The sequence below is a fragment of the Dendronephthya gigantea genome, unplaced genomic scaffold, assembly GCF_004324835.1.
Source record: "Dendronephthya gigantea isolate DGI-Jeju-01 unplaced genomic scaffold, DenGig_1.0 000022F, whole genome shotgun sequence".
NCBI lineage: Eukaryota > Metazoa > Cnidaria > Anthozoa > Malacalcyonacea > Nephtheidae > Dendronephthya > Dendronephthya gigantea.
The window spans coordinates 528,406-538,851 of NW_021163032.1; the positions used below are offsets into that span (position 1 = coordinate 528,406).

General features: G+C 37.9%; 3 protein-coding genes across 3 annotated transcripts; all 3 read right to left on the minus strand.

The window, feature by feature from the left end:
• Positions 1-78: 78 nt before the first annotated feature.
• LOC114522235 (zinc finger CCHC domain-containing protein 8-like) lies at positions 79-2,298 on the minus strand. Its single transcript, XM_028542879.1, has 2 exons — positions 1,198-2,298; positions 79-1,015 (listed from the first exon to the last, which is right to left on the minus strand). Exons 1-2 carry the CDS (start codon positions 2,168-2,170, stop codon positions 423-425), a joined length of 1,566 nt encoding a protein of 521 aa, XP_028398680.1. The 5' UTR covers positions 2,171-2,298; the 3' UTR covers positions 79-422.
• Positions 2,299-2,430: 132 nt separating this feature from the next.
• On the minus strand, positions 2,431-3,506 carry LOC114522240 (BTB and MATH domain-containing protein 36-like). The gene has a single exon (XM_028542883.1). The coding sequence runs from the start codon at positions 3,444-3,446 to the stop codon at positions 2,511-2,513; it is 936 nt and encodes a 311-aa protein (XP_028398684.1). The 5' UTR covers positions 3,447-3,506; the 3' UTR covers positions 2,431-2,510.
• Positions 3,507-3,792: 286 nt separating this feature from the next.
• LOC114522236 (synaptotagmin-7-like) lies at positions 3,793-10,442 on the minus strand. The gene is made up of 5 exons (XM_028542880.1): positions 9,303-10,442; positions 5,634-6,349; positions 5,143-5,475; positions 4,955-5,066; positions 3,793-4,709 (listed from the first exon to the last, which is right to left on the minus strand). The coding sequence occupies exons 1-5, from the start codon at positions 9,307-9,309 to the stop codon at positions 4,399-4,401; spliced, it is 1,479 nt and encodes a 492-aa protein (XP_028398681.1). The 5' UTR covers positions 9,310-10,442; the 3' UTR covers positions 3,793-4,398.
• Between the last annotated feature and the right edge of the window lie 4 nt (positions 10,443-10,446).

The window sequence follows — 10,446 nt, forward strand, 5'->3', positions numbered from 1 at the left end:
GAAATACAAGAAGTGTGTTGTTAAAATCATTTTATTGATAAAAAGTTGTAAATATAGTGTACATTTCAAATAAAACATGACTTTAAAACTAATGTGGAGTTATTTCATATTACATCAAGTCTGGCCATTGAGATAAGAAATAATAGAATACTGAGACTCTCTTGGTAGGCGACATAGACTTTTGTTATTCCTTGTAAAAAGCATAAGATATTCAGACTTGAACACAAGACAATTCAGTTTCAGATAAGCAACTATTATTACTCATGCAGATCTACTGAAAGTGTGACAGACAAAAACTCAGAATTGAAGGCAGCATTCTATTATTTTGTTTCTCTGGCCCAAAGAATAAAATGAGGAAATCTCTTTTCTATAGAAACAATGCTAACAACTAACTAGAGATACGCAACAGTCCACTCAACCTCTTACAATGATTTTCTTTTATTTTCACGAGATGCTAAAATTGTTTTCAATTTATCAAACCGGCCAGTTCTTACTTGCAAGTTACCAAAAATAGGATCTAACCAACGACTTCGGTCTTCAAATGAAATGTGATTCATCTCTCCTGGCAGAATCTGAGATATCTTGTGTAATGGGAGAGGTCTGAGGGGGTAGGGTGGTGGTGTAATCTCTTGTTTACCTTTTTTTGAATGCATCACCAAAGGCTCTTTCGTCCACCATCGCTCAACCATGCCATGTTGCCGTGGACTATCTGCTATTTCACCATCTTCAAGGTCAAGAACTAGTGAAGACTTATTTTCCTGAGCCCCAGAGTTTAAGCGTTGTTTAATTTCAATAATGCTGGTGCTTCCAGGTACATCCTCCTCATCTTCAATTTCCATATCATTTTCAGGGGAAGTCTTCGCTCTCTTGCTATCATGACCTGATGCGTCATCAGAATGTTTACGTTTGCTATTTTCAATAACTGACCAAGATGGACAATCTTCTGGCTTCACATCTAACAGATGTTGATGCTGAATATGTGGCAAACGAACCTCTTGAGCCAGATCTCGACATTCTAAAAAGGTTAAAAACATTTATAATGCATTATGTATAACAGCACCTATGTCCTGGATTTAAAACAAACCAGAAATTTCTGGAAAAGGTATTTAGGGTCAAAATACACTCTAAATACACTCTATGTGTAACATATCTCAGGTGTACAAAGTTATTAAAATTGACCAAGAACAACCATCTTACCTCTTGGCATTGGAACATTAAATCCAGGAAAGTGGACATACTCCTGGTCCAAGTGATCACTTTTGTTATCCTTTTCCTCTTCCCCCTCTTTTCCATACATCACAATACCAGAATCATGGCTACCTGGCAACCAAGCAGGTGGGTATCCAAGCATTCTCATACGATATACAAATGGTGGAAGATCAGATTCAAGCATGTTCAATGCTTTTCGTAATCCGCTGCTTATTTTCCCTGGCTTTAAATGTTGGTATTGTTCAGCTTTCTTATTGTCTTCATGATAACGAGACTCGTTAACTCTCCCTTCCATAAATTCCTTTCTTTTCATACTGATCCTTGCAAGGTCTCTACGCTTAGGACAATCATTCAACCGGTGGTCGCCATCGCAATTAAAACATACAACTTTCCTTCTTTGGGAGGCTTTACTCCCTGTTTCCTCTGGCAAGGTCTTGAAATAAACCCGATCAAAATGAGGAGGTGATGGAAATATTCTCAACAAATCTGACCCAGATTTATCCAAGCAAAAGTGAGGAAAATATTGAATGCATCCCACAGGTAGATCTTCTATGTCATACACAAACTCTCCTTGGTCTAATTTGCTATAGTCAGAGATCCGTCCAAGTCCTGCAGCGAATCCATCACTCAATACGTTCTTCCCACTAAATGATGACTGACTAGATACACCTGACTTGGAGGCTGACCTTCCAATAACATGTCTAATAAAATCCTCCAGTTCTCCCTGTTTTGAATAGGCGCCATTGTAGTACAAAATGCTTGCAAGAGGTTCATCTTCGCTTGGATTAAAACCGATTTTTCGTACGAGTCGCTTTAATAACATATTTTCCCTCTTTAAAGAGTCCAGTTCACCATTTTGCACCTCTTTCGTTCGACTTAACAATGGCACACTTTCATCGTTGCCTTGCAGAGATTCAAACGATGTGAATAGATTGGATTCGTCAAAAACATCTTCGTCCATATCTTGTTTGATGAAGTTGATATTTTTAAAATAAAAATATATTTCTAGTCATAAAATTTATTAAAGAAGCAGTATTCACGAATGCAAACACTCAGTTACTTTCTTTTCTTCACTGAACTCCTGCTACTCCCGAGCCTGCGATACAGCCCGCTGCCTCTTTCTCAGTGTACTAAAGTTTAGTATAGTGTGGATTCTATCAGATTAAATAAAATCACAGGGACCCTTTGTATTTCAAAATTTCTTCATTATTTCATAATTCATACAGATATTCTAATAATGTATCGTACAATGACTTCAAGGCTAAATTGAATAACACTAAGTACTTCACATACAATTGGTCCTAAGCTGTCATTTCGCATTCGCTTTGCGCATGACACAAACTAAACATTTCTTTCATAAACGCCGCATCGTAGAGATCTTTGCTCCTTGGGTAATGTTGCTCCTTTCTTCGTGCCCAGTTTTCCGTGGTTCCGCGGCAAACAGCACACTCTAAATCATAGACTCGCGGTAAAATACGACCATTTTCTTTCAGGACAGTGTGCGCAGGTCTTTTACGACAACTATAAACAAACGGCCGGCGAACATTCGGCTGCATGTCGGTTACAAATTTCTCGTGACCAGTCAAATAAACAGTCCGCAACAGTTTAAATGACTTCGTCTTCAGCTCCTTGACAAAAGCTTGTTCACGCATTAGCATATTCTCCGTGATGCGAAATTTGCTTTCCATACTCAGTTCGTTAAATTTCTCTGACATTCTCAGTTGAGGAAGGGGGAATGTGGAAGCCATCTCGAAACACTGCTGTTTCACGTCCTCCAACCCATACCGCTCGGCCAGGAGTAGAAAATTGATGCATTTCAAATCAGGTTTCTCTATTTCAAGTAAAAACGAACTACACAAATACAGCACTTTCTCGATTTCGAATTCCTTTGCGAGTTTCAACAAATGCATGATGTTTTGAGAGTTCACGACCTGAAGGTTGTAGATGACCAGCAGAAGCTCGTAGATTTCTTTAGCTTTTTTCTTTGGTAGTTCGATAATTTCGTCCGGTGTCTTCCGCGCTTTGATGAGACCATCAAAAACAGGCGACCACAAACCCAGCGTGTTTTTATGAACGTGAAATTTACGTCCTTCAGCTTGCAATATCACATCGCTACGATACCAGGGCTGAGAGAATTCGCACATTTCCATGTCAATCAGTTTTGAATCTTTGCTCACCTTTACCATAAAAACGCTTTGATATGAAAACTTTCCACAAGACAATGGCCTTTTTCGCATCAATTAGTCACGTCAGCAAACATGCGCACGCAAAACACACGAATTCCTCCAATTAAACGAATCTTCTAAAATAAAATGACGTCAGCTATAGCAAGGACTGCGCGCGCATAATTCACATCACAGAGAAACTAAAAGATATTCGTATTGTTTACTCTGTGTTCACACGTAAGAGCAAAATCAGAGGGAAAATAAATATATTTGGTTAAAATAACGCATTCAATTTTGATGAAATTTAAATATCCTAAAATAATAATGATAATTTAAATAGTTACAATTCATTACTCTGTAATTTATATTCATCATCGTTGTCATGTATGAACAACGAAAATTTATTTATTGTACGATGAAACTATTAAAATTCACCGGTTCTATACTCGAATACAGGGAGGAAACTAGACGCAATAGTGTATATATTCATGCATTCATTTTCACCAGGATATCGTACTGAAAAACTTTCGGATATCGTAACAACAATCGCCGTCATCAAAAGAAATCACATTAGCGTGATTGAGAAGAATGAGAGGCGCCTCCATCAACTGGTCGTCTAGTTTCGGCCCTGCTCGAGTAAACTGACTGACTCTCATTCACATGGTGACGCTGAATTTTTAGCTTTCAATTAAATCTCATCGATTTCAAAGCGGAGGTAGCTTTTCATTTGGATAAAAACTGATCGTTGCCAATATGCTCATGACATGGATTGGTCAACGATTCTTTGCACCATCTGTCATCGTCTCGATCAATCAAATTTCCTTTGTGAAAACTAGGGTTCGATATCCCAATCATGAAAAGCACGTCCTTTGCCTCAAAGGATTTTCAACGTATTTTTTTCTCGTATTCAATACTTGTACCTGAGGCTTCTTGATTCTTTGGAAACAATGAAATATTCGTAACGCTTGGCAACGCTACGCTAGGATTATTTGGCCTAGTCAGGTCGTGTTCGTTCACGTTCAGATCATTCATGGATCATCTGCCATTTCTCGATCGGCACGTGCGGATTTTGTATCACTTCGTTCCATTGAGCAAAGGCGGAGCCACCTGTGAGAGAACTGAGTACGACTTGTCCGATTTTCTCGTGACACCCCCCTGGATCTTTGACCAATATCGTCATTACTAAGATCAACGACTCCAAAGCAATGTACGAAGCCTCAAGATCGAATGTAAATAATTGAACAAAACGAGGATTCGTTGTCTTCTTTTTTGTCCGCGTTTTCTTCTTACAAAGTCGTTTTGAATTAAAAAATAATTCCACTTTCACGTAGGGATCTTAAAAGAACAGAAACGAGAGTATTACTGCAAGAACATTGACTTTGTCATTTCGATAAAAATATTTTCTTTCACGGGGAAAAAGTGCATATTGAGGACCAAGGAAATGTTTCACAGTGAATCAGTTGAGCCTGTTGTGGCATAAACAATGTTTTACGTAGGCCTGTGTCTATTAAACCCTCGGGAAAAACGAATTTTGTCGTTGCTTTCGAGATTTGTACAAAATAACATCCGGCATATCCCACCTCCAATTCCATAATTACTAATCTTTGGTAAATTTCGAGCCTGTACAACTGTCACAGACAGTTTACTGGCGAGTGGTTGATGACACACAGAGACAAGCAATTCTCCAAGAACCTAAAATATGGAATGAAACTCGAGTCAGTTTTTGACCATTGAACTTTCCTCGAAGATTTCTGAAAATTATACTTACCGGCTTGGGCTTGTGTTCTCTCAAATTTTGACACAGAGTCAGTTCCTCGTCCACAAACTCGTAATTGACGAGCGGTAACGATAGTTCACCTATCATAATATTTCTGTGTATTGGTTCGTGATGTATCACAAGAAATTGAATAGTCAATTGTAATATTTCCATGAGTGTCAGGCCACCAATAGCAAAGCTCTCGTTAAATACTGGATTCAGACATTTCGAGACAATGTTTGTTGTGTAATTATATCGACGAGACGGCAGGACGTACAGTTTTACGAATGCGGACGATGTGTTGTTTCTTAAGTCTTTCACAGGTAAGTCTATCGCTTTGTTGACCTAAGAGGATTCAAAAAAGAGTTTAAAAATGCAATAATTCAACTAGGGAAGGTAGTGCAACACACAGGAGTGCATATGTCTTACTGATAATATTCATCAAACAGACTTCGACAATTGGAACTAAACTGGTGCAGCATTTCAATATTTTTAGTAGTTACCTTAAGAAACAGTTCGCAGGTGGTTTGTTTATACAGAATGGAAACATCGATCATGCCAGGCCGTGAACAGGGATGATGACGATTTCCTTGAATCACAGATGATGGTAAATTCAACGGAATTTTGTCTTCACGGCGCTTTTCTCTGTGGCTAGAGTTCGGTTTAGCGTCTAGCTTAAACAGAACATCCTTGTTCTCGTCCACTACCCTGATAGACGGTATCCTTCGATGTTCCTGCAACGGGGGGATATCTTTAACATAAGGGTCACTACGGTTTTCCGACGTGTACGAGGTTTTAACCGGAGATAACGAAATCAGCTCGATCGTATCCCGAGACTCGACCGATGGACACTCGGGACTGTAGAGCTCGTCCGGAGCCGTTCTGTAGTTGCTAAGAGACGAGTTATCGTCGTCGTCGTCATCTTCGGTAAGGCATAGTTGATCCTCGATCGGAGAGATGTGTGCCGATGTTGATGTGCTGCTTAACTGAGGCGAGTCCTGGACAAATTTCGAGACGACTTTTGGTGCATGTTTTGGAATCGAGAGGCTCTCGTGCGAGGAGCCCACCACTTCGTAACTCTTCCTCCAAAGCTTACGACCCTGACCTAGGATGATGTTATCTTCTCTTCTGTCTCGTTTGCAGTACAAGCGGTAGAACACACAAAAAATCGCGACAAAACACAGAGGAATTCCTGCAGCCAGACCAGCCAGTAGGGCCACTAAAACACGGCAGAATATAACATGAGCTAATTTGCTTGGTACCTTGAAAAAGAAGGCATACACTCCGAATTCTCTCACAATACCGATATTTCTCAAAACAAAAACTATTTTGTTCAATAGATGTAAAATTCTAAACCCAATACTCTAAATGATAATTGGATGGTAGTGTGAATAAAAGTCTGACACTTCTGTGACATGATAATTACTACATTTGTTCTTCCGAACTTTAATTATTTAATTATTTATCCAGACAATCGAATATCGACAATTATTGTGGAATATTTTCACTTCTATTCATGTGTTTAATTAAAGCCTTACAAACAAGGAATAAAGGATACATTGTTGTGGGGTAGGGCAGTGAGTGAGGTAACCCACCTCCCGCCCAGGGGGAAGACTATACCCTGAGATATTTCGAGAGATATTTCATATTTCAACTTTACAGGGTTGCTTCCCAAACCACCTCATGCCTATGCGAAGAAATGCCTAGCGAAAGCTTATGGTAAAGTAGAGTAAAAGAGGGTGAAACCGCTGTAGCCAAAATAAGTTTCTAATTAAGATATAATTTTTTAAGTGCCGATCTAGATAAGACATAAGTGCATATAGGAATAGTAGTCGTTAGATACGAGAAGAGAATTTGTTTTGCGTCATTTGGGGGACACACACCAGGCATATCCAATGTGGGCGAGATGTGATAATCCAATATATTATCTTTATACAACATCTGTCTTTAAAACACATCAGCGTGTTGAAAAATCTAAATTAAAATTTTCGCAGGATGTACTCATTTCATCAAACTAAGCATGCACATTACCGGGAAACCGAGATTTTGCAATGCTATATCGTGGAACTGATATTGAATTGAGATTTAGAAATCGAGTACCTAGTTTTTCATCTACAAAGTCCTTGTTTTGCTCAATAACACTGGTAATCTTTCTTCAAGATATTTATAAACTAAATTAGGTCCTCAAAATTCCAAGTGAGTCAAGATGCAAGTGCGTTCAATATGTCCAATACATTCCAAGGAATGCACGCCACAGACCTCTGCATTCTGAAAGTCTCTCCTTTCGAATAGCAACAAATAAACACCTCATTTTTTATAAAACTAAGTAATATACTTACTATATCCAGCGGCCTTGACCTAGGCCATTAAAATATCCCTATTTCATGTCCAATATGACATCGAATCAACACCAGCCACTTTTAATTAGTCATTATACAATTACATAACCGAGCTTAGTCGATTTAAAAAATGTTCCCCTGGAATGATTTCCAATATGATCAAATACACTTGTCTACATACAACCTTCAATGTTATGTGTTACATTTCTGGCTTCAATGCGGAACGTAATTGCTACAATAAGATGTATCAAATCACTGAAGCTTATGAATGCTAATATTTCAAATTAGAATTGGTAAAAATGCTTAATCTAATTCTAGCGTTGTTAAATATTTATGAGAAATCGAGCTAGGGGATCAACTAAGAAAAAATGTAAACACTATTCAAGTTCGCTGCATGCACATTTAGATGTGGTCATATTTTAACTGTCGAGGAATGTCTAATGTTTTCCTTTGAAGGTAAGATTAACAGCCAGAAATTGACATAATAGGATAAGATACATCGCAATTTGAACGCACCGTGGTCTACGGTGGTCTGTGGGGGAATTTTTGGAAAGAGTGGTGGGTATACTATATATTGGTCCATCCGGTATAATGTAATATTTACCCCGCGAAATCAAATCATTTGGGATCAAATCATTTTTAATATATATGATCGGTTGGATTAATTTTAACTAGGATTAAAGTATGTATCTGTGTTTGTTCAGGCTTTCAATGGATTTGTGGTCTCTGAGCAAACAAGAACATTTCACTCGTAAGAATTATGCACAAAAGTGAAAAGCATTCGGGTACACTCAGGCACAACCGGTGACTATAAATCCAACGTGGTTAGGGAATAAGAATGTACATTTTACAAGACATATTGGTGACAAATCACGTGAAACCAGGTTAATCGCACGATCTATAATTGGTCATACATGAAACCCGAATGCATGAGACCAGCGGATTACATCCACAGCCTCGGTCCAAATGAAGGGAAACTGAGTGGTATACTCAACGCGCATGCGTGTGTGGGACTGTGAAGCAGAATTAAATTTATTTTTTGAGATAAAAATCAAAATCTTAAATGGCATTAGATTTTTGTTACAACTTTAAAATATTTTTACATTAGCGCGGACCGCATTAATTTTAATACTTCAGGCATGGAGATGCTACCCAGAAAACATTACAAGAATGCATTTAGTTGGCAAATACAAGATTAACGTGGCCACCTATCATAGTATTTACATAAACGAAATCTTATGAATATTGTTAGCATATATTCTATATTAAAAACGTCTATTCGCAGACACTGTAACGAATATCGAAATTAAAAAAAAACGAACATATAAAAAACATATTTAAAGGTATATTACTGTTACCGTGATTATATTGCACTGTTCAGTCTCACAAATTCCTTTCCCATCATAAAATTTTAAAAAGATATCTAATATTGGTACAGACGAATTACTTGAAAGAATGGAAGCAAATATAAGGCCGTGGTGTCAAGCATGTTGAAATTAAAAACTATCGATTTGCATTTAAATTTTATATTTAAAAAAAAAAAATGACTTGATACCCGCTGTTTTACCCGTTCTGTTTTGTGAATAAACCATTACTGTATATTTTCCAAACGAAACATGTAATTTGTATGCGCGAAACAGACAACAAATTGGCGCGGAATAAATCAAATTTGTTGGCACTGTGAGAGGAGAAATATCGATTGTGAGAGCATGAATTTTTCATATATATGTCTAGCCGGAGAAAGAAACAGCAATTTGCCTGAATTGGGCTTTTTTTTGATGAAGTTAATACTCCGAAGGGCTCCAGACTATACAACAGAGATTGTCTTCTTACCTTTCATAGTTTTCCAGAGAATGTTAACGACTTTCTTTGGCTCTTTGCGTTGTCAATCATGAGAGAGTTTTGAGATGAAGCATAGCTGACATCATGACAAATTATTTCTTTCCAGCGGCTCTTTGTCTCAGGTGCATTGAACACGACAGTTATTATTCGCGAGTTCAATTTCCTATCGAATAATTCCGGCCATGGCTCGTACAAATGAAGACTGAGCGTCTCAACATTATCAGCAAAATATACGTCAGCAAGTTTGTGGCTTCTCGCTCGCTTGTGCTCGAAATCTTAAGGCGAGTGATTAGGACAAATCAGGCTCTCTCGTATCGATAATAATATGCAGATTTCAAGAGATGATTTTGACAAACAGAGGTTTCGCACTATGCCAATAAAAGCCCGCCTTGCTGACAATGAACGCCTTAATCAATTCATCAAAATTTTCAATAATAAGATTCTATCTCGCTTTGGATTGGTTCAAAGCCAGCTGACGCTCCTTTCGACATGAAATAACTAAATAACGCACGGCGTCATCAAATACAACTTCAAATGAACGCTGTATTGCACTGTCACTGGGCGCAAATTTATATTCCATGAATGTTATAAAACAATTCTTGCCAGTTTGTTGGGTGATAATGCCTGAAAATCCTTCCGTTTCTTTTCTTATCAAAGGAAATGTATCCGTAAAACTTGTAAATGACCAGGATATTTTATAAATAAACTCTATTCTGCAATATCAATAATGAGTATGAATGAATTGCCGGCATGAATATTCAGAATTTTTCAGTTAGTCTAAGGACCCGATAAAGGGGATTTGAAGTTATCTTTCCAAGACAAGTTTGAACAAGTACGAAACATTAGTTACAGTACAGTTGCGGCGTACAATAAAATGCAATATAAAGAAAAGTGTTAATAGCTTTCACTTTAGAATATCTTGGATACGTTTCGACATATCTGTCTTAGCCGTTTGAAGAATATTTGAACGAAATTTAGCGTTCAAAAGACTGAAGAGAATATTTGAACCAGAAAGGCTATTGCTGCTTCGTGGTAAGTTCGTGGAGACCACGCGTGTGGTATATCCTCGAACACGATGCACGCGTGGATTTCGACAAATAATACTGTTGCTATCTGAATGCTTTATACGTTCAAA

Bases quoted from the DNA above. Each gene is read 5' to 3' on its own strand.
- LOC114522240 (XM_028542883.1), bottom strand. From the start codon at position 3,446: ATGCGAAAAAGGCCATTGTCTTGTGGAAAGTTTTCATATCAAAGCGTT.
- LOC114522235 (XM_028542879.1), bottom strand. From the start codon at position 2,170: ATGGACGAAGATGTTTTTGACGAATCCAATCTATTCACATCGTTTGAA. The intron at 1,016-1,197 runs GTAAGATGGTTG...TAACCTTTTTAG, and splicing joins TAATGTTCCAATGCCAAGAG to AATGTCGAGATCTGGCTCAA.
- LOC114522236 (XM_028542880.1), bottom strand. The intron at 5,067-5,142 runs GTAAGTATAATT...TCCATATTTTAG, and splicing joins GAGAACACAAGCCCAAGCCG to GTTCTTGGAGAATTGCTTGT. The intron at 4,710-4,954 runs GTGGGATATGCC...TGTTCTTTTAAG, and splicing joins TAGTAATTATGGAATTGGAG to ATCCCTACGTGAAAGTGGAA.